The sequence below is a fragment of the Bos javanicus genome, chromosome 2 (genome assembly GCF_032452875.1).
Source record: "Bos javanicus breed banteng chromosome 2, ARS-OSU_banteng_1.0, whole genome shotgun sequence".
Classification (NCBI taxonomy): domain Eukaryota; kingdom Metazoa; phylum Chordata; class Mammalia; order Artiodactyla; family Bovidae; genus Bos; species Bos javanicus.
In genome coordinates, this window is record NC_083869.1 from 133,419,275 (window position 1) to 133,443,391 (window position 24,117).

Genomic DNA, 24,117 nt, shown 5'->3' on the forward strand with positions numbered 1-24,117 from the left:
GGGCCCAACTCGATGGTTCCGCACCCAGGACCCCGCCTGTGGGCCCAACTCTATGGTTCCGCGGAGGCGGGGCCCGCGGCGCGGTGCATGCCGGGCCGGCCGGGCCCGCGCTCCCATCATGGCGGCGGCCTCGGTTTCCCGGTTGTGGCTCTGGGCTGCCCTGCTTGTCCCTGCGGCCGCGGTCTACGAAGACCAAGTGGGCAAGTTTGATTGGTGCGTACGGGGCGGGGGGCGAGGGGCGGTTCCTGTTCGGGAACTATTTTCCCTGTACCTTTTCTTTTGTTTAAAAGGAGGAGGGCTTTACTATGCAGCAGGGCCGGCTGCATAACTTGCGGGGCCCAGGGCAAAATGAAATGTGAGACCCCTCGTTCAAAAATTTTGAAAGAGTTTTAAGGTGGCCACGGCAGAGCGTTAAAGCGAGAGTTGGGGGCTCTTCTGAGCCAGTCCCTGTGCGGCTGTACGGGTCGCAAGCCAGTGAAGCGGGCTCTGCCGTCCGGGCTTGCTCGAGGTTCTGGTCAGCGGTCACTTCTCCCCGCCCGGCCGCGTTTCTGTGACTGTCAGGATCTGCTGGGTGTCCGACGTCGACCGCTGTCAGCGAAGATCCTCGTTCCCCACCCTTCCAGCCCAACTCTGCCATGGGCTCAGAACAGGGCCGCCCAAGACGCTTCAGCCAGGAGGTGCCATTCATTCATTCTTTCCTTCACTGACTGGCGCACTCACTCTTCATTCATTCACTCATTCAGCACTTTTGTTCATTCACGTCTCATTAATGCGCTCATTGAGTCACTCACACACTCGTCCACCCACCCACCCCATCCTTAAGGCCAGGGAATTGGCTTGAAATGTCCGTTTGCCACTTCAGCATTGTGTGATCTCAGGAAAATGACTTAACTCTGTGCCTCGGTTTCTTGATCTGTAATTGAGTTTACTGATAGTCTATTGCTTCCCACAGTAGCTGTAAGAATGAATACGGCAATTCTTTTAAATTGCTTAGCGCAGTGGCTGGCTCATTGAGTACAAGCAGGATGTTCCCAGTTATTGCTGGTCAGGGAACACTCTCAGAGCCTAGCTCCTCTGTGAGGTCTTTTCTACATCAAACCAACGGGTTTGCATGTCTGTTGCGTGCCTGTTGTTGGCCAGTGGTCATGCTAGGCGCGTGGGTGCAGAGATGGAGAGGAACTCAGGCTGGTGAGAAGGCAGATATGTAAGTACGTGATATAAGGCAGTGTGACAAATGCAGCATAAGTCCTGTGGTTTTTTTTTTTTTTTTGGCGGGTCGGGGGGAGTGCTGTGGCTTTTGGGGTCTTAGTTCCCTGACCAGGGATCAAACCCATGCACCCAGCATGGGAGTCCTAACCACTGAACTTACGGAGAATTCCCATAAGTCTCATTTTTAATGATGTGGGCAGATGCTCACAATATAACATGTACAGTTGACTCTTGGACAACGCAGGGGTTAGGGATGCAGACCTTCTCTGCAGTCAAAAATCGAGTGTAACCTATAGTAAGCCCTTTGCGTCTGCAGTTCGACACCCACAGATTCAACCAACCATGGATTGTGTAGCACTGCAGAATTGACTGTGGAAAACAGCCAGTGTAGGGAATTCCCTGGGGGACTCCATGCTTACAGTGCCGGGGGCCCGTGTTTGATCTCTAGTTGAGAAACTAAGGTCCCACAAGCCTCAAGGTGCCACCAAGAAAGGAAAGAGAAGAAAAAACCAGCGCTAAGTGGATCTGCTCAGTTCAAACCCATGTTGTATATGTTACACACGCACAACGTCATCCAATTTAGCAGAATCCTAGGTATACGCAGTTTATAAACTGAAAAGTAACAGAAAGAAGTATACCAAAATGTTAAATGTTTATTGCTGAAAAAAAAGTTTATGGGTGATGGTATTTTAGGCATTTTTTTTGTTTTCTATTTTATACCTTTGTGTATTTTTCATGTTTTCTTCAGTAAGCAGGCATTACTTTTATAGTTCAGATAAAAAATATCAGCATTTTAAAAGAGAGCATGGGATTCAGACTTAGAAGATTAGGTTAGATTTGGATTTAGACTTAATTTTGCGTTCTAGTTCTCACAGCAGTTTGTTGATGTCAGTGGACTTTGGTTTTCTCGCCTCCAGAATGAGAGTGTTAGTGCTTGTCCTGTGTACTTGGTAAAGGGTTCAGTGATAACAGTGAGATCCAAGTAGGCTAGAATACGGTGGAAACTGTCAGATGTCACACACACCTGTCACTCTGTACTAATACAACTCCTTCTTTTGTAAAAAGTCAGACCAGACCGTGTAACAAGGGAAATTCTGTGTGAATGCTGTGTGTTTGATTTGCTGGAAATGGCATTCGTGAACAGCAGTGTGCCACTCGCCGCCTCTGTAGGCGGTAGTGTGCCAGGGGAAGCCCACTGTGCTTCCTTTATGCAGAGATAAGAGTGTTGAGAGTGATGGGGTATATTCCAAGGAAAGTATGAGTAGTGAGTCAGATGGATCCTGAGCACGGTGTGGGTTAGAACAGGCTGCAAAGAACACAGGCCTGACTCAAATCTGTCAAGTTTTGTTAGAATATTTGTGTAATATTTCTCCAAAGATCAGTGAAAATAGAAGGGGAAGTTGGATTGTGTGCTCATTAACAGGATTCATGTCTCTTCTCTCACGTGTAATGTGAGTGTCTAGTCCCACTATTTTTTAATATTAAAAAATAGTTGCAGCATGTGGGATCTAGTTCCCCGCCCAGGGATCGAACCTAGATCCCTTACCTTGGGAGCACAGTGTCTTACCCACCTGACCACTAGGGCAGTCCCTGGTCCCACTATTAATGAGTTCAGGGAAGACTAATTTTGTTCTAGTGGGATTTAGGCCAGGTCCCCTTTTGGGTAAGGTAAATACGTGCTTGCATTTAGAAGGAAGAGTGTTAGGTTAGCTATTAGGGTGTGTTCTCTCTTCTTCTCCCCTTTGCTCCTGAGCACATTGCCTGGAAATGTTGCTTTTGGTCAAATCTCTTCATTAACACACACTACTCGTGCATCCCAAGACAGGTGTGATGTGATAGCCTCCTGTATTTGTGCAGCAACACTCCTCGTGCATCCCAAGACAGGTGTGGTGTGGTAGCCTCCTGTATCTGTGCAGCTGTCTTTCCCAAAGTGTCCTGTGCAGTGATGGCCTTGGCCCTTCCATTTCCCTCGTCTTTTTCCTTTAGGAGACAGCAGTATGTTGGAAAGCTCAAATTTGCCTCCTTGGAATTTTCCCCTGGATCCAAGAAGTTGGTTGTGGCCACAGAGAAGAATGTGATTGCAGCACTGAATTCTCGGACTGGGGAGATCTGTGAGTGGACTGGGTAGATGGGTAGCTGGGGATGGCGTGGCTGCGCTTAGTGAGTCCAGCATGTCCCGTGGCCGGCAGCGTCTGCCTGGCTGATACCCCACCCCTGGGGACAACATGGCCGAAAGCTGCGTCCTTTACTGGATTTGGATCATTTATTTATTTTTCAGTTTTGCCATCTTAGAAATATTTAATATATTCCTATAACTGGCCTTTGAGTTTACTTCCTTAGCCCGCGTCCTGACTATTCTTAAGTAAGATATTGCTGCAAAAAACACATTTTTTGATTAAGATTTTAAGTAAAGCTTTGGATGTTCCCCGTTTCCCCACCTCCAGTCATTTATAGTGCTTTTGTGGATGTTTTTAGGCATTAAAATCATGGAAATGTGATTTATAATCACTGCTTTGCTTGTGAGTCATAGAGATTTTGTGAATTTTGTCTTTGTCCGTTTATCTGTGTGGTTGGGTGGGGTGGAGATGGGAAGAGTGTGGTCTCAGATCGGCACAGCGGTGGCTCCCCTCGTTACCCCGGGAGTGGGGGTGGGTCACTGCCGGCTGGCAGTAATCCTCCCCTCCCTGGAATAAAACGAGGCACTTCTGTGCGCACAAAGGCTTGCGCGGTTCTCTCCCGAGCGCCTTCCTGGATGCCTCGCCAGGAACGCGTCCTGGTAACGTCATAGTAACGTCGTCACAGTAACGTCCGACTCTCCTGTCTCTCAGTGTGGCGCCATGTTGACAAGGGCACAGCGGAAGGGGTGGTGGATGCCATGCTGCTCTACGGACAGGGTAGGTGGAGCCCGGCTTGTCCCTGTGACGGCGTCAGCTCCCTCTCTCCCCTTGGTTCCTCCCTTTGTTCAGGGTCTGGGAGGGAACGGAGTAGGGGCGTTCCCAGCAGGAAAGGACAGGTGCAGTTTCTATCTGCACTTGTACGTAGGAGGCGAGGCCACTGGTCACAGGCCCTGGGAGGCTCCAGACGGCGCGGCAGTTTGGGGATGATCTCATGTGGTCTTTTCTCTTCCAGATGCAATCACTGTGTCCAATGGAGGCCGGATCATGCGCTCCTGGGAGACGAACATTGGGGGCCTGAACTGGGAGGTTACCCTGGACAGTCGCAGGTAGAGGGAAAGAAGCTGAATTTCATCTTGCTCTGGTTAAAGGCTTCGCTGGAACACAGATTCTATGTAGACAGCAATTCTGGGCCTTTGGGCTTTTTTGCCCAGGGGGAAAAAACCACAGAAGAGCCAGAGAGCATCAAATGTCCATTCTTGATGTCTTGAGGTTATGGGACACGTGCTTACTCAGCCACCGTTTATTGAGCTCGTGTTGGAGGCAGAGTACCATGCTAGGGGCAGTGTTCATTTCTGGTATCGATTGCTTTTCCTAATCTGACCACGACATGAGAGCTTTGCAATGTTCTAGGTAAGAGAAAGTGAAAGTGAAAGTCAGTCGTGTCCTACTCTTTGCGACCCTGTGGACTGTAGCCCGCCAGGCTCCTCTGTCCATGGGATTCTCCAGGCCAGAATACTGGAAAGGGTTGCCATTTTCTCCTCCAGGGGATCTTCCCGACCCATTGCACCCGGGTCTCCTGCATTGCAGGCAGATTCTTTACCAACTGATCTACTAGGGAAAGAAGATTCTAGATACGAGGATGGAGAATACAATTTCCTGTGTTTTAATTTTATGTTTAAAAACAATTTGCACTACTGTTTCAGCTGCGTCTCGCTAAAGTTGTTTAAATGATGGGGTTGGTTGCGTTAGGTTATGCATCTTCTGATGGTAATTTATTGGGTAAGGGCTTGGGGATGCCCCAGGCAGTGGGAATCCACTGTGAATGTGAAACAGTTTCCATCATCAAGTAACCTCTTGTGTTGGGTGAGGCGGGCCTGCAGCCTGTAATGACAGCTGTCTGATGGCTGCTGTGGTGGAGGGTTGGCCTGGTTACTGTGAAGTCCCGGGGAAAGAAAGGAGCAGCCCTCAGGAGAGTCGGCGAGTCTCAGGGAAACGGTGTAGTCGAGTGGCTGAAAATACAGTCGCTCAGGTCAGCCAGTGCGAAGCAGAGCCAAGCTCGGTGCGGATGCGGCTGAGCCCAGAGCCTGTTCCGTCGCCTCCCGAGGCGGCGGTTGTGTCCTGGACCGTCCGGCCTGAGGCTCGGGAGTCTCTGGGCGACGCTCACCCCTGTTCCTGCGCTCAGTCTCCAGGCGCTGGGGCTGGTCGGCCTGCAGGAGGCCGTAAGGCACGTTGCGGTCCTGAAGAAGACCACCCTTGCCCTCCTTCACCTCTCCAGCGGGCACCTGAAGTGGGTGGAACACCTCCCGGAGAGGTAAGGCTGCCTTCCCCCGGGTGGTGGCCGCCGCCTCCTGCTCTGTACCAGCCCGTCTTTCTCCTTGAGAGTCGAAGCATTTGAATCCTGTGTGGGGTCTGGGGCTCACTAGCCTCTGGGCCTGCACTCCAAGGCTGTGGCTGCCTCTGGAGTTTCCTTTGCAGTGAGGAGAAGACTCTCCACCTGGGCCCAAGAGCCAGTCGAGCGAGGGGAGTGGCTCACTCAGTTTGTCAGGGACCCAATGCTCAGATTCCTAAGGGGCCGACTGCGTAGCATCTGTGTGCGGAGCAGGCCGGGTGGGGAAATGTTGGGAGCCGCAGTGTGCCCAGCCTGCCTCAAGGGGGCAGCCTTACTCAGCTGACCGTGCCCTGTGTAGTTAGGCCTAGCATCATTACATCTTAACTTTTTAAAGAAAAGCTAGAAATCTTACTGTTACATGCTGATCTCAGTTCTAAATGTTGACAACAAATTCAAATTAAAAAAAGAAAACTAAGCCAAACAAAACTTCACTGAGGCTGCTAGTTTGTGATCTCTGGCTCAGTCCCTGGCGGCCGGGCTTTGGACCCCCGAGGGTGGTCCTGTTCTGTGGCTAAAGCTGAGGCTCCCTGCTCTTCCTTCCCTCTCTCAGTGACAGCATCCACTACCAGATGGTGTATTCCTACGGCTCGGGGGTCGTGTGGGCCCTCGGAGTTGTCCCCTTCAGCCATGTGAACATTGTCAAGTTTAACGTGGAAGATGGAGAGATCGTTCAGCAGGTGCGGTCTGGCTGCAGCTTCGGGCATCATGGAGGGGGCGGGTTCAGCCCTCCTTTGCACTGGGGACTGGGGGCCTCGGCCAGGTGAGCGCCGGAGCCACGCGTGGCCCCTGCTTCCGGGCAGAGGGCTGCCTTCTGCTGTCAGAGCCCGCACGTGTGCACATGGCGCACTCCCGGTGGCTAAAGACACGGCTGTGTAGATCTGCTCGCGGCCTGCATGATCTCACAAGGTGGTACTGAAGGTGACGATATGAACCCGCGAATGACAGACACAGTGGAGGAGTGCCGATCGGAAGGGCCAAGCATGCTGCCCTGCAGCCCCAGCCCTGCCGGCACCGTGGCTGCCCTGCTGCACCTGTGATGTTGGGGCAGAGAGAGGTGATTTCTACGCTCAGTGCTCAGAACAGCAGGTGCTGAGAGTGGACTGCGGGCAGATTCACCAAAACAAGAAAAAAGTGTCCAGTATTGAAGAGGGCCTGGTTTAGCTTTCAGACTACCAGAAGGATCTTCTCCAGCTGTGGAGCTCTCGGAGACCGGGAGGGGTGGGAAGGTCTCCTCCTCAGTCCCCGAGGAAGAACCTTTGAGCTGAGATCCTCCCCTGGGATCTGGTGGTGACGGCTGGTGCACTAAGAGCGAAATGTGAGGATCCCCAGGAGCCTCCCGTTCTCTCGTCTCTCGTGTAGGTCAGGGTGTCGACCCCCTGGCTGCGGAGTCTCACCGGGGCCTGCGGTGTGGTGGATGAGGCTGTCCTGGTGTGCCCCGACCCGAGCTCGCGGTCCCTCCAGACCTTGGCCCTGGAGACGGAGTGGGAGCTGAGGCAGATCCCGCTGCAGGTGAGAGGCTAGAGCTGCTTCCCCAGCCCAAGGTGCTGCCTTGGCCGTTGGGAAAAGCCTTTCTCCCAGGCAGCCCCTTTGAGGTTTGGCCTCTGGCAGAACTGGAATGAGGGCAGACGAGCCACTCTCCTCCTTTGAGAGCCTGAATGGGAGCTTCCGGAGCCCCGTGCTGAGGCCTCGTTCCTTTCACTGGCAAAGGGGGGCAGAGGCCGCCAGCCTGGATGGTCCATCCCCTGTCCTCTCCTGGCCCTCAGCCTCTTCCTTCTTGTCTCCCAGTCTCTCGACCTGGAATTCGCAAGTGGATTCCAACCCCGCATCCTGCCCACACAGCCCAGCCCGGTGGGTCCTTCTCGGGCGCAGTTCTTCCTGCAGTTGTCCCCAAGCCACTATGCGCTGCTGCACTACCGCCACGGCGCCCTGGATCTGCTTAAAAACTTCCCGCAGGTAACTGCAGGCAGCGTGGTGTGCTGGGATGCAGGGGGATCTCGCTGAGGCCTGGATGCTGGAAGTCCCAGCTTTTGAATCTGGAGATACTTACTCAAGACAGAAGACCTCTTTGCATGAGTGTTTTGAGAGGGGTTAGCCTTAGAGTAGGAATGGAATACTTGGTTCTTCTGAGAGTTACAGAGGATTTTTAGAGTAAAAGTGGTACCTTCCTGAACCCATGGGAGAGAGGGCACGCTAATTAGAATTTCCCTATAGATGCGAAGAGCAGCATTGAGCTTGCCTGTATTGGAGGTCAGGCAGGGCCTGGCTCAGCTGTGGGTGCGGTGGGGCCTCTCTGCTCTCAGTGCTCTGGCCATCATCCTCCAAACTTGGGAGCATTTTTAACTCCAAGGCCAAGGGTTGTTCCGGTGGAGGCGACCCTAAGGCTGCTGGCCAGGACAGGCCCTGTTTAGGAACTGACGCCTGACTCTACCCCAGGCTGCCCTGGTGAGCTTCGCCACCACCGGAGAGAAGACAGTGGCTGCAGTCATGACCTGTCGGAACGAGGCGGTGAGTGTTGGGAGTAACAGCGTTTGGCCACATGCGGGATCTTAGTTCCCTGGCTAGGGATCGAACTCATGCCCCCTGTGGCGGAAGCACTGAATCTTAACTGCTGGAATGCCAGGGAGGTCCCAGGGTTTTCTTTGCTTATCTTTGCTGGAAGCCCTGAGAACCAAAAGTTTGGGCATGTTCACCTGGTCGCTTTGAACCGGGGCGGGGCGGGGGAGCAGGGGGCTGTTGAGCAGCCCTCACTTCACCTGTAGGCTCTGTGTGCACCTCTTTGTGCCCAGGAATGGGACGCCCTCACAGTCCTCTGGGGCTGTTCCGGGTTGTGTGGGGGGTGTGGATGGAGATGGGGGTGGGATTTGCCCTCTCCCAAGGGCTGAGATCTGGAGGTGGGAGCTTCATTCTCATGGCTGGGAGGTGACCCTCTGGCTGTATTTTCTCCTTCCGTCCTTCTCGTTTCCATGGCAGAAGCCCAGCATTTCTGAAGATGGGTCACCTGGGAGCTTTTCGGAGAAGCCTGGCCCCCAGGTAGGTGTGGCCCTGGGCGGTGCGCCAGCCCTGTGTGTGGGCGGGGCGGCCCCCAGCGAAGCTGGAGGAGCGATCAAGCCTGGGAGTGGGTCTTCTCCAGGTCCCAGCCTCAGCTGGAGTTTTCTAAGTTTTGTAAATTAAACCGTGTTTCTCTTGATCTTTTTCAATTGGGAGATTAGAAAGCAGAACTCCTAGAACCTGTTCTTAAGCGCGTTCTCCTCTGGGCCTCTGCCTCCTCATGTCTTGTGGGCTCCCCGCTGGCAGAGTTGAGGGTTAGTCTGAGCAGCTGCCCTGAAGCAGAGTGTGGGGCGCTGGCCGGAGGCACAGGTTTGGGTCGTGGCTTCCGTTTCCTCGGCTTTTCCCAAGGCGGGTGTGCTTTCCCTGCCTGCGGTTTTACTAGTCACTCTTTGGGAAGTCTCTCTCCACTCCGTGCTTCTTCTGGAGTAAGTGTGTATAGTGGTTGTAGTTTTATTTATTCACTCACGCACCTTATTTCTGCCTTAGGATTTAGCTTTGCCCTTTGGCCCGGGTCCTTCTCCAGGATGTTGCCCCCCCTCCCCCCAGCCCCACCCAGATTCTTGGACTTCCTTTGGGGGACTTTGCTTTGGGGGACTCCTGTAGCTGACCCATGCGGTCTGTTCCCTAGGACTCGCTGGCGTGCTTCAACCAGACCTACACCATTAACCTCTACTTGGTGGAGACAGGCCGGCGGCTGCTCGACACCGCGATCACCTTCAGCCTGGAGCAGAACGGCACGCGGCCCGAGCGGGTGAGTCGGGGCCTGCGGGCTGCTCGGCCTGGGGCTCTCTTTCCTTGGTCCCAGCCGTGCGCTGTAGTCCTACCTGAGCCACTGGCCGGTCAGAAACGCCTATGAATACCAGCAAGAGAAGTGCCGCTTAGGCCAGGTTGTCAGCGTGCCGGGCTCCACGCTAAGCTGTTTACTCACTCACTGATGGACTCGTCCTCCCGATAAGGGACTTCCCTGGTGGTCCAGCGGTGAGGACTGTGCTCCCAGTGCAGGGGGCCTGGGTTCAATCCCTGGTCAGGGAACTAGATCCACATGCCAGAACTAAAGATCCCATGTGTGGCAACAAAGGTCCCCAGTCCCATAGCTAAGATGGGGTGCAGGTAAATAAACACTAAAAAAACGTATCCTCCCGGTAGTCTTTGGACTACTACTGCCCTAGCCTTATAAATAAGGAAGCCGTGCCTGGTGAGGTTCAAGATGCTGTCGCTGCCCAGCCTTGCGTCTGTGCACGTCCAGTGGTGTTCCTTAGCCTCCCTGGGCGGCTGCTGCTTGGTCTACTCCGGGCCTCCTGCTCGCTTTGTGGTGTGTGATTGTTGCATAATGAATGATCGGGTAGCCGAGAAGGTGTCAGGTTCCTCCGTAGAGAGGACCCGAGCTACCTGCTCTTTTGCTCTGTCAGCAACTAAGAATGCACGGTGTCTATAAGTGGAGTCCAGGAAACGCTGTGTGCTTTGGACACGCGGGGACGCCGTGGCCTGACCTCTGACCACTCCTCATGCTTTGAATCTCAGGGTCTGGGCTCTGAGAGGTGTCTGGATCCCCGCTGACTGCAGGGGTCTTGACTCTTTGGTTGACAGCTGTACATCCAGGTCTTCTTGAAGAAGGATGACTCCGTGGGCTACCGGGCCTTGGTCCAGACAGAGGATCACTTGCTGCTTTTCCTGCAGCAGCTGGGTGAGTGGGCATCACTCAGCTCCTGTTTGTGGGCCTGCCCATGAGTTGCATTCAGACCCTTCATCTGGGGCTGTGGCCAGGCTTCTGGGAAAGATTCAAGTGTAGTGTATCCTGCCTATTTTTCCCAGAGCCCTAGGTGACCTGCCTTTGAATACTTCCTTAGCACTCCTGGGCGGGAGACAGAACTCTCCCCACTTCATCTCAGCCCCCAGCCCCGCCGCTTCTCTTTTTGGCCCGAGAGCGGGGGTGGCCCTGAGCCTCCGAGAAGGGTCCCTTCAGGGGACGGCGGAGGCGGGCCTGACTCTGGTGGCCTTGGCTCCTGCAGCAGGGAGGGTGGTGCTGTGGAGCCGCGAGGAGTCCCTGGCCGAGGTGGTGTGCCTGGAGATGGTGGACCTGCCACTGACCGGGGCACAGGCGGAGCTGGAAGGGGAGTTTGGCAAGAAGGCAGGTAGGAACGGGGGGCCGGGAGGCAGAGCTGCCAGTGGGGGCTCTGGGGCCGCTGGCACCCCCCTCCCTCCCCGGGCTTTGGGCGCGGCCGCTCTGCCGGCCTGCTCTGAACTCGCTCTGCGCCCCGTCTCCCGTGCGTTTGTGGCCCTGTGGCTTATGGGCCCACTCCTCTCCGAAAGGAGCGACGTGTGACTCTTTCTAGGGAAAGGCCCTGATGAAAAGAGTCTTAATGTAGCATCGTCATAGCTGCTGTTGTTTGAGGACCTGAAGTCTGTCAAGCACCTTGTCAGGCACTGTATAGCTGTTGTCCCCAAAGCAGGAGTCCCACCTTTCCAGAGAGACGTGACTGGGCGGGCCAGGTTCTGTGGGGATAGGCCGGTGCCCTCCGAACCCGGCCGCGGTCCCAGACCCAGGGTGAACTTGGTTCACTCTCCCCTGGTTCCGTCCTGCCCCCGCCTCCCTCCATCCGTTCGCCCGGCCAGCCGGGTGGTGTTTGCTGGGAGCCTGCTCGGGGCCAGCCGCCCTGCTAGGCTCCGCAGGTGTGCTCAAGCCGAGGATTAATGTGCCTTTACTGTTTATTTCCGCTGCCTGGATCCAGCCATCCAAGGTAAAACCTGCTTCCCGCTGCCTGGTTGCTTGTTGCCTGCCCCACGGCTGGCTTTCTCCCTCGTTTGTCCCCTGGACTTGCCTCGGTGAGGTGTGCACCGCGCGTGCGTGGGCTGCTTGCCTGTGCCTTGCCCCGTGTGCCCATCGCTTCTCTCCCTCGAGCCGGGGCTGATGGACATTGGCCCAGAAAAGGCGCTGCTCTTGCCCGTGAGCGCCCTGCACCCCGCCCGGGGAGATCCCGGGGGCCCTCACGAGGTCTGGTCTCGGCAGCAGCCCGGTGGGTGCTGTGCCATTTTACAGATGGGGAGCTGGGGGCTGCGAGGTGAAGCACGTTTCCCAAGGTTGTTGTCTGATTCCTCAGTCGTGGCCGACTCTGTGCGACCCCGTGGACTGCAGCCCGCCTGGCTCCTCTGTCCACGGGGTGTCCCAGGCAAGAGTGCTGGAGTGGGTGCCGTTTCCATCTCCAAGGTCGCCCAGCCTGTAGGCAGTGCAGCTGGGATGTGCGTCCCGGCTGCCGACTCCGAGGCCTGGTTTCTCACCGTGCTGCCTTGCTGCGGTGACCGGTCTCGTCTCCAGAGGAGATTTGAGGGTGGTGGTCTCGTGGATGGAGGAAGGGGCGGAGTCAAAGGGAGCCCTGGGAGCGGGCTGCAGGGAGGTCTGTTGGGAGCAGGTTGAGCAACTGACAACGTAGGCCTGAAGCCGCGAGAAACAGAAGTACCAGTTGATGGCACACACACGTGCACCCCGGCACCCCCACAGCCTGCCCTCGTCTGGCTTTGTCACGGCGCCCGGGAGCCTTCTGCTGGCCGTTCTGGATGTGGGCTTGTGGTGGAGATGTTTGTGGCACGGCTGCACCCTGCATGGCTGCCCCCTGCCCTCTTAGCCTCCTGTCCCGAGATTGCAGGCAGGTGGCATGCTGAGAGCCCCGTGAGTAGGCCTTAGAAGTTCCCGCACGGCTGTGCCTGAGTGTGGGGCTGTTGGCATCGGACACAGGACTGCTCCCTGGGCTCGTGACCTGGGGTGTGGACGACACGAGTGCTGTGGAGGAGGGGGAGCCCTCCTTAGGGGGAGCAGGTGCCCCGTCGCTGGGAAGCCCCACTCCGCCGAGGAGAGAGCCTCAGCCGCGGTCCCTTTTCCTTGACACCAGACGGCCTGCTGGGCATGTTCCTGAAGCGCCTGTCCTCCCAGCTCATCCTGCTGCAGGCCTGGACCTCCCACCTCTGGAAAGTGTTTTACGATGCGCGGAAGCCCCGGAGCCAGATCAAGAATGAGATCAACATTGACACTCTGGCCAGGGATGAATTCAACCTCCAGAAGATGATGGTGATGGTGACGGCCTCGGGCAAGGTGAGCCCTTCAGAGGCCCCGGGAGCGGGACAGGAAGGCCGGGGCGGGAGCTGGGGCTGGTTCTGGTTTTCAAGGACAGAAGTAGTTCTGGGTCAGCCTTTCTGGTAGTGAGCCCGGTGTTTCTCTGGCAGCTTTTTGGCATCGAGAGCAGCTCTGGCACCATCCTGTGGAAACAGTATCTCCCGAACGTCAAGCCGGACTCCTCCTTTGAGCTGACAGTCCAGAGGACGACTGCCCACTTCCCCCACCCGCCCCAGTGCACGCTCCTGCTGAAAGACAAGGTGAGCCTCTGCCGCACCTCTGAGCCCGTGGGGGCGCGGTTTTGTGTTTTGTAACTCTAGCTGGGCCTTGGGGATTCTCTGAGAGTTACATACAGAGACTCAGGGCTTCGAGCTCTGTTTTCTTGCGGTTTTTTGCCTGAGTGCCCCTCCTCCCCCACCAGGGGTGGTGGTGGCCGAGGAGGAAGTGGCTGTAGCGTAGGTGGGATGTTACCAGGCCCCTAGTAAGCCGGCCCTGTTTCTCCCAGACACAGGTGGGTGTCGGTACCTAGCGGGCAGCTGGCTCTTCTCCCGGGGATGGAGGGCAGGACGCCAGCTGTTCTTGCCTCTGCCTCCCAGCGAGCAGATGGCTCTTTGCAGATACATTCTGCCGTCATTGGAAAGGGGGCCTGGTAGACATTTCGTTTGTTCCTCAGCGTGACCCATTCTTAGATTTGGAGCTAAAGGCGGTTAAACTTTTATCCTTTTGACACATCAGCCGTCAGACGCTTTCACCTTCAGCCAAAGCTTTTGTTTTCCACAAGGCAGGGAAAGACTGGGGGATCCCCGAGGCTGAGCTCCGGTCCCCAGCTCCTTAGGATTTGCAGTCTTTTCCTGTTGGTGGAGGCTGAGCGTTGCTTGCCCTTTCAGGAGACGGGAATGAGCTCGCTGTATGTCTTCAACCCCATTTTTGGGAAGTGGAGCCAGGTGGCCCCCCCCGTGCTGAAGCGCCCCGTCTTGCAGTCTCTGCTCCTGCCCATCATGGATCAGGACTATGCCAAGGTGCTGTTGCTGATAGACGACGAGTACAAGGTACGCGTCTGCAGAGGCTGCAGGAACCACCCCCCACCCCCGCCGTCGATGGGTGGGGGCAGGGTGCTCACACAGCGGCTCGTGGGCCCCAGGTGGGCGCTGAGTGCAGTCAGGCCTCAAAGGGCTTCTCTACGCAGCGCGATGGCTCTTTCTGCACTTGTGAAAATTGGGTCTCTTAAGAGAATTCAGTTTAAGACCTGATTGAATTTAGCAGACTTTAATTCCTTTAAGGTTTGTTGTTTTATTTTTAAGACCCTCTTTGATGGGAAACAGTAAAGAGTCTGGAGAAATCCACGCTTAGGGATTCCTTCTCCTTGAACTCTTTTTCTTTTTTTTTAAAAAAAACCCAAACATTTATTATTTTGATTTATTTGGCTGAGTCTTCGTTTTGGCTTGCAGGATTTTCGATTGCAGCATGTGGGATCTAGTTCCTTGATCAGGGATCAGTCCAGGGCCCCCTGTACTGGGAACGTGGAGTCTTAGCCACCAGACGACCAAGTTCCCCCCATAACTCTTCTCTGGGGTTTTCTAGGTCACAGCTTTCCCAGCCACTCGGAATGTCTTGCGGCAGCTCCATGAGCTCGCCCCTTCCATCTTCTTCTACTTGGTGGATGCGGATCAGGGGCGGCTGTGTGGATATCGACTCCGGAAGGTGGGCAAGGGCATCCTGGCAGGACCCGTGGTGGGAGGGGTGTAGGTAACAGGAGTGGATATGCTGGCCCTGGTGTTGTAAGCGTGAATCGGCGTCAGCCTGGTGTCCGAGGCCATCATTCTCGGGTTTGTGGAGCCGGCCTGGTCGCTGCTGCCGTGGACGGAGCCGTGCACAACAGGCGGGCCTTGGCCCCTGAGGAGCGTTCACTCCACCTCCCTCTCCTGTGGCAGAGGGAGTGTTTTTGCCATCTTTAGCGGGGGAGGTGGGGATGGTGATTGAACAATAGCGCTTTCTGTACAGAGGTAGTGTTATTGATCCACTCTTAATCGAATGCGAGTTTTGAATTTTATTTCCAGAATTGGGATCGATCTGCTCCAATTCTGACATACGTGAGTCCAGCTCTTGGAAGTATTGCTTCACGCTGGCTCTGAAGTCCTGCTCTGAGCTTCACAGGGGCTGCCTTGGCCCGGAGAGCAGGGCCACGTTGAGGGCTGATCTGAGACGTGTCCTCCCCGGCGGGTCCTGCCGTCCTGTCTGGAAGCCTTTCGGAGAGGCTCAGACCTCAGGCCCGGCTGCTCGTGCAGGAGGCCTGGCTGTGCCCCTCGTACACTTGGCATCCTTGGGCAGATGGCTTCCGGCTGGTCTTCTGTTTTCTTGTCTGTAAGACAAAACGGTAGTAATAGTACGTCAGAGTGTTTTCGTGATGAGCTGGAGAGTGAACACGTCTGAGTCTCGTAAAGCAGGGCCTGGCACACAGCCCACGCCTCGTATGTTTCACCTGCTGTTGTTTAAAAAATGCGGCGCCCTTTCCTGACATTTTGTAACAGCTGCGGCTGCTGCTAAGTCGCTTCAGTTGTGTCCAACTCTGTGCGACCCCAGAGACGGCAGCCCACCAGGCTCCCCCGTCCCTGGGATTCTCCAGGCAAGAACACTGGAGTGGGTTGCTGTTTCCTTCTCTAATGCATGAAAGTGAAAAGTGAAAGTGAAGTCGCTCAGTCATGTCCGACCCTCAGCGACCCCATGGACTGCAGCCTTACAGGCTCCTCCATCCATGGGATTTTCCAGGCAAGAGTACTGGAGTGGGGTGCCATTGCCTTCTCCATTTGTAACAGCTAGCCTTTAGCATAAACAGCACAGGAATGGTCTGTCCAAAGAGTGTGCTCTTTACCCAGTGGGTAAAGAAACACTGCTCTTCTGAGTTGATGGAAAAGGGACCTTGAAAGAGAGAGTTCTTCATGGGCGGGGGTGTGACCCAGGGTGCGGGTGTCATCGTAAAGACGGTCGAGGGGAGACACAGGAGTCAGGGCTCCAGAGGGAGTCAGCCGGGGGTGGGCTTCCAGGCTCTGACCTCCAGGGGCTCCCTGGTGACCTTGCTCTCCGGGAGGGTTTTAGTGAACTCTGGTGTTTTCATAGGAATCTGTGAAATGTTTTCATCGGAGCCGTATTTTTTAATAAAGATTATTATCGAAAAGATTAAAAAAAGAAGTAACATGTGAATGCATTCTCCTGGTGAAAGTTTGCACGGATACAGCGTTGCGTGAGCCAACTGCGAAGGGCCCGTTGAGCCCCATTGCCAGCTGCTTCCCCGGCTAGAACGCGCGTCCGTGGCCCGCACGCCTTCTGTGGCCCGCTGCCGTGCTCTCCGCTGAGGACACGACCGCGAGGTCCGCGTGGGCAGGCGCAGCGTGTATACTTCTTACCTGAACTGGAATTGAGCCACATTTAATCAGTAGGAAATCTGCTTTGTTCACTTGATGTGTTTCCTACTTCCTTCTTTTGTTAAACCCATATCTGATTAAAATAGAACACTGAGAAGAGTGCAGAATGCTGCGGTCACTGCTCAGCGGCCCTCACAGAAGGACCACAGCTGTGTACGCAGCAGTCAGAGCAGGAAGCCCCTCCAGTCGCTACCCGCCCCCCACCCTAGGGCTCCGTGTAACCACGTGTGGAGGTATAATCACGCGTTTAACCATACAGGTTTATTGGTTTCTTATGACAATAAAGAGTATTTCTTGTCACATTTTGAGGTCCCTTCCAGCTTAGTAGTTCCCCGCTGGCTCAATGTACAGGGACCTTAGATGTTAGTAATAAGTGGTAAGTTTCCTTTGAGTTTGTCTTACTCAGATAAACAATGGGAAACTACTAACTATCCTGCTTTTTTCACACTGGCTCTAGTATCTTTCTGTTTTTTTTGACAGAAAGTAGGAGTGTTGGTGGATGTGAGTGAGGAGGGGTGGCTCTGAGGTCCCCATGGGTGCAGGGCCCGGCCCGTGCCCAGAGGGCGCAGAGTCGGGTTGTGTCTGACCCCACGGCTGGGCTGGAGGAGCTGCTTTTCAGCTGCCGGGTCTTCAGGTTCATGTGCGTCACACTTAGTGAAGCTGCACTTCTTGGAGTTGAAGGTCTGCTGGCAGCCAGGGCACTTGAACTTGGCTCTGCGTTGGGCCTCAGCCACACGCCCCTTGTTCTGCATGTCAGTGCGGATGGACTCCACGGCTTGGCTGACCGCTGCGCCCTGGAGATTTCCAAAGGCACCGCGCTGTGCTGTCTGGAGCCTGGACTGGGGACAGTATGGGATCACACATATATCCCCCAGAGAGGACTGTCTCAGGTCCCATCGGGCAGCCCAGACAAGCAACAGGTGCCTCCAGCTGCCCAGGAGGCTGCTGTTTGTAGCCATTGACACAGGCTTTACTGGTTTTCTAACTTGAACTAGGAGTTCCAAAACCTCTTCCCAGACCAGATCCTTATTGCTGCTTCTCTAGGACCTCTGAACCCTGTTCCACCCTGCACAGAGGCGCCTGCTGAACTGCAGGCCAGGTCTCGCCACACCTGTCGGGGGCCTGAGGGTACCTTCCTGATGATCGGTGCCGGTTCCTTCTCTTTGGCCCCACCCCAGGACCTCACCACTGAGCTGAGCTGGGAGCTGACCATCCCCCCGGAGGTGCAGCGAATCGTCCAGGTGAAGGGGAAGCGCAGCAGCGAGCATGTCCACTCGCAGGGCCGAGTGATGGGGGACCGCAGCGTGCTCTACAAGGTATGGCGGCCGCCTGCTGTCGTGCAGAGGAGCCGGGCTTGCGTTCTGGTTCTGCGATTGGTGGAGAGGGGAGCTTTCTGCCAGTTTTTTTTATCCCTTTGAGCCTTACTTTATTGCTTGTGAAATGGGCCTGTGAAATATGCCGTCCTCCTGGGGTGGTGGTGATGATCACACGAGACGGCACCCAGTGCCAGGCACGTGACCACTGCCTGGCAGCTGCCATCTGTTAGGGTTAGTGGTAGTGCTGATAGACGTTTCTGGGGTTAAACCTTAGTCGATCCATCAGAAACTCTGTCTGTGATCCAGCATCCTCCTGAGTGGGAGATGGAGAGGTGACTCGTCAGCTGCAGAACCATCCTGTGGAGGAACGTAGTCCTTAAGGTGATGAACATGAGTTACAGCCTCTGGCAGAGCAGAGTCGGAGTTGGAGGAGGAGCGAGGCCTAGAGGGGAGCCGGTTTTGGCAGGTGTGGAACAGGACCTAGGCCTGGGGCACGTTGAGTTTGCCGTGAGACGTCTGAGCAGTGATACTGACTTGGTGGTCCATTAGTTGGGTCTGGAGTTCAGGGAGGGGCCTGGCTCGGACATGTAAACTTGGGCGATGCCAGCCCCTGTAGGTGTTCTGGAAGTCATCAGATTGGCTGAGGTCACCAGGAGAGCGGGTGCAGCTAGAATACCCAGAGACTGGGGAAAGGAGGACGGACCTGCAGAGGGGACTGAGAAGGAGCAGCCACTGAGGCAGAGGACAGATGGGCCTGGCGTCCTGGACGCCGGGGGGAAGGCATCTTAGGAAGGGAGTGATCGGTCGCGTTACTGACCTAGTCGGTCAAGTTAGACGAGAACCGAGACGTCTCCGTTGCTGTGGTAGTCGCAGGGCCCTGGTGGAGAGACGTCAGGTTGCTGGACCAGTGTCCTTCCGTCAGGAAGTGGGCCGGCTTGGGTTGTGTCTTGAGTGACTGCTTGTGACTTGAGCGAGTTGCTTAACTACTTTAAGATGTTTCATCTGTGAAGTGTAGGTAGTAACTTCTGTTTGCGAGGATATTCATGAGATTCAATGAACCAAGCCCAGCCCCCAGTGGACACTGAAAGTACAATGATGATGACCCCTGATAGGAAGTTCTTCCACCCAGAAAACCTGCTTCCTCTGCCAGCCGGAGAGCTCTGTGCCCACCTCCCTGCCCCAGGCTCACGGTGGGGTGCCTTTCTCTCCATCTTTCCCAGAGCCTGAACCCCAACCTGCTGGCCGTGGTGACGGAGAGCACGGACGTCCACCACGAGCGCACCTTCATCGGCATCTTCCTCGTGGACGGCGTCACGGGGCGCATCGTCCACTCGTCCGTGCAGAGGAAGGCCAAGGGCCCCGTCCACATCGTGCACGCCGAGAACTGGGTTGCGGTAGGTGGGCGGGCGGCCTGGGCGACGCAGCCTCCGGGGCCTGGCCGGCCTCCTGCAGCTCCAGTCCCCTCCCGACCTCTTGTTCGGGAAACCGGTTGCTGCTTGGTGCTTTCAGAATTCAGAACCCCTGGCTGGCAGCAGAGGGGGCTGGGTAGGGGCCGGGAGGCCTGGATTTGATTGGGTTCTTCCATTTTCTGATTTTATAGCCTGTAACTAGTTACTTAAGCTCTCTGTGTCATACCAGAGGGGTGACAGCAGTCACCTCACCTAGTCAAGTTTTGAACAGTGCTTGGCATGTAGAAAGCACTCAGATGTTAGCTGTTAGTCTCGTGACTTGTAAGACTCTTGCGAATTCATTTTTCTTGGGCTGCACCTGGATAGTCCAGATGCAGCTACCCTGAATGTTACTGAATTCAGTGAAAGTGAAAGTCACTCAGTTGTGTCCGACTCTTTGCAACCCCATGGACTGTATAGTCCATGGGATTCTCCAGGCCAGAATACTGGAATGGGTAGCCTTTCGCTTCTCTAGGGGATCTTCCCAACCTCAGGATTGAACCCAGGTCTCCCGCATTGCGGGAGGATTCTTTACCAGCTGAGCCACAAGGGAAGCCCAGCTCAGGAGCAGGAAGAAAGCTGGGATGCTGGTGGCTTTTTCCTTCTCGGACGTGCCTCTGCACGTCGATTCCCCTTCCCAGCCGAGCCAGCAGCCGGGCCCTGAGCAGCGCCCCCTCCTTTCCGCAGTACCAGTACTGGAACACCAAGGCTCGGCGCAACGAGTTCACGGCGCTGGAGCTCTACGAGGGCACGGAGCAGTACAACGCCACGGCCTTCAGCTCCCTGGACCGCCCGCAGCTGCCCCAGGTCCTGCAGCAGTCCTACATCTTCCCCTCCGCCATCAGCGCCATGGAGGCCACCATCACAGAGCGGGGCATCACCAGCCGCCACCTGCTCGGTGAGTGAGCCGCGCCCTCGGCGGCCTTGCTGGGATCCGCGAGGAGGGCTTTGTTTCAGCAGAGGACGCTCCCCAGGCCAGTCGGCTTTGCCGTCTGTGAGAGAGCTGACGCACCCACCCCAGCCCTTGTTTCTGATGGACCATTTTCATGACGCCTCTGCTTTGTTTGCGCCTCGCTCGGAACGTTGCGCCCTGATGGCGTCCCTCACGGGTAGCCTGTGCAGATGGGCTGCAGAGACTGGCGAGGTGCAGGGTCTCATCTTTGTGTAGTTCAGATTCAGGACGCAGTGACTGCATAACAGGCTGCTCCATCCGGTTGTTTTTACCAAAGACGTTTGGGGCTCTGAGCTTTGACAGACACTCTGCATCATTGTTTTATCCTCAGAAGTGAGGAAGACAGCCCTTTTAGCGGTTTCCCCTGTTTAATTCCCACTGTTCCTAAAACAGGCGATCCTGCGGGACCTCATGTTGCCAGGCCCTTCCTGTCTCCTCCTCCCATCCACCCCCCATCCCCTATGCCCCTGCCCCCATCCCGCACCAGCTTCCCTGCATCCTATCCCCTCCCCCATGTTCCCCCCCATCCCCCCCCATCGCCCGCCCAATCCTGCACCAGCCTCCCTGCTGCCCCAGCGCGCATGCTCGTGTTTTGCAACAGCAAGCAGCCCTGCTGAGCTGGGCAGGTGCTACTGGAGAACAGGATGGGAGATACAGAGGTCCACGGGCCTTCCACTCTTTTCTCTTTCATCATTCCCTAGTTCTTGATTCTAGAACTTTATTTTCTAATGTCTCAGGATGATATGTGAAGAGACTAGTGTCTTCAAAAGTGAGAACCTTCCTACAGATCCATGTGTATTAAGACTATTGTTTTTGGCCATTGAAGGGCATCTCATTGACCTGTTTTTTTGGTTTTAAACTCTATTTTGATTTCTGCGATAAGGACATTTTTGTAAGTAGCCCTAATCTGGGATCAGGTTCGCGTGAACACTCACTTCTGTTGACTTGTCTCTGTGCAGTTGGGCTGCCTTCCGGAGCGATCCTTTCCCTTCCTAAGGCCTTGCTGGATCCTCGGCGCCCCGAGATCCCAACAGAACAGAGCAGGTAGGCCCTTGTGGGACACCCCGAAGGCTGTGACGTTAAAGAGCTCCGCCTGTGGGTGATGTTTGGTCCTCTGTCGGCTGTGCTGCGGGCGTGGCCGTGAACAAGTCTGCCCTCATGGAGCTTGCGTTCTAGCAGGGGAGGCGAGATGGACGATAAGTAAGATAAGCAAGTGAAATAATGCTATGTTAGATGCTTGTAAACGCTAAGGAGAAAAAACTTATAAAAAGGGACAGGGGGCTAGGAAGGGGTGGTACACGGGGTGAGGTTTGAGACGGTGGCCTGGGAAGGCCCCCCTGAAAAGGTGACATTTGAGTAAGCACTTGAAGGAGGTGAGAAGCTGGCCTTGGGGATGTCTGAGGGCGAACCTTCCAGGCGGAGGAAACTGCCATCACAGATGCCTGAGGTCGTATCTGGCGAGTTACAGGAAGGGCTGGAGGCCACTGCGGCCGCCAGCAGCAGGCACACTGGGAAATGAGGGGAGGGAGTTGACTGGGCCCAGGTCTCATGGGGAGACAGTAGCTCGTTACCGATCATATCCATTTTTAAATTTCTGGCCATCATCTCTGTATGTTTTCTTGCCTCTGTCCTGGATTCTCTTCCCTCAGGGGTGAGGAACTGTGGGCAGGGTGAGGAGGTGCTAGGTATGTCCCCACACGTAGGGGAGGGAGGAGGATGGTTCAGAGAGCAGGAGGCTACAGCTGAGCACTGAGGCACTCTGGAGTAAAGAGCCGCCATCGGCCTAGTGGCTCAGTGTCTTGTTTTTAAAGTGGTCCTTGCTTCCTCTGGTGTGAAATCGCCGGTTGTCTGGGATGTTTTAGACTCAGAACAAGGTAGGAATCCAGGTCTTACCCTCTACACAGCGTCCTCTCTTGTGGCCCTTCCCTTCCAAACACTCAGCGGCTCGGCGTTCAGCTCCCTGATGCACGTAGGCCCAGAGGAAGACCGGAGGCTGATCCATGGCCTGGAAACCGCCCAGGGCTCGGGGCAGCGGGAGATCCCCTTACAGCAGCTTTGAAAGCGATCCTGGCTGATGTTTTTGCAGAGAGGAGAACCTGATCCCGTATTCTCCAGACGTGCAGATCCACGCGGAGCGGTTCATCAACTATAACCAGACAGTCTCCCGAATGCGAGGCATCTACACAGCCCCGTCGGGCCTGGAGTCCACTTGTCTGGTGAGCAGAGCCCCCAGCCCGCCCTGTGCCCCCTCGTCCAGCTACAGCCGCCCTGCATGACACCTGCTCTCTGCTCCCCCTTGGGAAATGACTGAGGAGCCTGTCTCCCTTCTGACCCAAGTCTGTGGCCGTGGCGGCCGCCGGAGCCTTTCTCACGGGCTCTCGCTCCCTCTGCCCTCCAGGTTGTGGCCTACGGTTTGGACATTTACCAGACCCGCGTCTACCCGTCCAAACAGTTCGACGTCCTGAAGGACGACTATGACTACGTGCTCATCAGCAGCGTCCTCTTTGGCCTGGTCTTTGCCACCATGATCACGAAGAGGCTGGCGCAGGTCAAACTCCTGAACCGTGCCTGGCGGTAAAGGCCTGAGACCCCCTGCCAGAGAGCAGAGAGCCGAGGGGAGCGAGGGTCGGGCGCCAAGCTCCAGCGGCATGTGCCGGGTTGGGGGGGACGTGCATCAGGCGCTCATCTCAGTTAAGCGCCGTGGGGAGGAGGATGGACTCTCGTGGAGACTGCTCTGGGGACACGTCTGCGGAGGAGTCACCAGAGGCGGACGCAGGCTGGACTCTGTCAGCCGAGACCACAGAGCATCCTGACCGACTTTCCCCTGGAGTCCCAAGGCTGTCGTCATCCCCTTCTGTGCCTGTGCACGAACGTCACTATCCTATAAGACCTCCCGCAGACCTCTCTGTCTCGTGAGGCCTGCTTAAATCGATTCCCCTTCTGTGCCCGTCCATGAACGTCACTGTCCTGTAAGACCTCCCGCAGACCTCTCTGTCTCGTGAGGCCTGCTTAAATTGATTCCCCTTCTGTGCCCGTCCATGAACGTCACTGTTCTATAAGGCCTCCCGCAGACTTCTGTCTCTCGTGAGGCCTGCTTAAATTGATTCCCCTTTTGTGCCCGTCCACAAACGTCTCTGTCCTGTAAGACCTCCCGCAGACCTCTCTCTCTCGTGAGGCTTAAATTGATGTTGGTTTGCCTTCTGTCTCCCAGGTATATCTGGAAAGCCTCCTTGCTTCCAAAGTCAGAGGGAACTCTTACCGATAACTCTACCTTATAGGTGCATTTGCTGTCTTATACTGGGGAGAAAGAAGAGCCACCCTTAGCTGAGGTTTGAGAACCGATCCAGCCTCTCATGGCTTCTTTCCAAAGTAACTGTGGGTCGAGGAATCTATATTTGTGTCACAATTTCTCTTAACTAAGCCTCTCGTTTCATGCTCCCATTCATGAGTGGGCCAGCCGGCCTTAGATTCAGTTTATTGAAAACCACGTGAATAATAGTGTTTTCATTTGTCAGTCATCGTCCAAGCTTTTCTCCTAAGATGTGTCAGAGCTGAGGCCTTTTTAGTACTACTGAATTGTCTGCACCTTGAAAGGATTTCAAGGGAGGAAGGCAAATCTGCCTATTTCACACTCTCTCTTAACCTCTCATTTCACCTTCAGGCTGACCTGGTCATCTTATAACCCAGTTGGAAAAAGTTGTCCTTGTTTAAGAAACCTCATTATTTATGTTTGGTTATGTGTTAATGCGTGGGTTACTATACTTCTTTTAAAATCAGCAAATTTTAAATCTTACCTCTAAATGAGGGAAGGAAAGGGTAGGGGTGGGACATGGGCGTCTTGTGGATGTAGCCTTGTTGACTGGCTGGGCTGCTGTTTCTGGTGCAAACTAAAGACAGCCTAAAAATTTTCGCTGTCGATGGATTTGGGGAATGATGGAGTTTCTCTCTGCTGTGAAGAATGAAATGTACAGAGAGCCCTGTCGGGAGAGAGGTACGTTTAAGTGTCCGAATAAAGCGAGTGGCGAATGACAATGTTCAAGTCCTTTTTTGTGGCTTTGGAACGTCTCATTGAGGCCACTGCTGCCTCGGAGGGGACAGAGAGCTGTGTTCCGGA

The 24,117-nt window shown here is 55.3% G+C and overlaps 1 protein-coding gene and 1 pseudogene across 2 annotated transcripts; one reads left to right on the top strand and one right to left on the bottom strand.

The window, feature by feature from the left end:
- Window positions 1-27: 27 nt before the first annotated feature.
- On the top strand, window positions 28-24,035 carry EMC1 (ER membrane protein complex subunit 1). Of its 2 annotated transcripts, XM_061395091.1 has the most exons (23): window positions 28-213; window positions 3,196-3,320; window positions 4,038-4,103; window positions 4,339-4,432; window positions 5,509-5,637; window positions 6,266-6,392; window positions 7,075-7,224; window positions 7,501-7,668; window positions 8,149-8,220; window positions 8,686-8,745; window positions 9,392-9,514; window positions 10,351-10,447; window positions 10,773-10,895; window positions 12,648-12,847; window positions 12,979-13,128; window positions 13,756-13,917; window positions 14,450-14,569; window positions 17,466-17,603; window positions 18,824-18,997; window positions 19,739-19,949; window positions 20,963-21,047; window positions 22,090-22,219; window positions 22,402-24,035. In XM_061395091.1, exons 1-23 carry the CDS (start codon window positions 53-55, stop codon window positions 22,579-22,581), a joined length of 3,045 nt encoding a protein of 1,014 aa, XP_061251075.1. In that variant the 5' UTR covers window positions 28-52; the 3' UTR covers window positions 22,582-24,035. The 2 variants fall into 2 exon arrangements, with proteins under 2 accessions (XP_061251075.1, XP_061251084.1); XM_061395100.1 differs by lacking the exon at window positions 10,773-10,895 and having other exon boundaries at window positions 75-213.
- LOC133236168 (small nucleolar RNA SNORA70) lies at window positions 17,167-17,254 on the bottom strand (annotated as a pseudogene).
- Window positions 24,036-24,117: the final 82 nt, after the last annotated feature.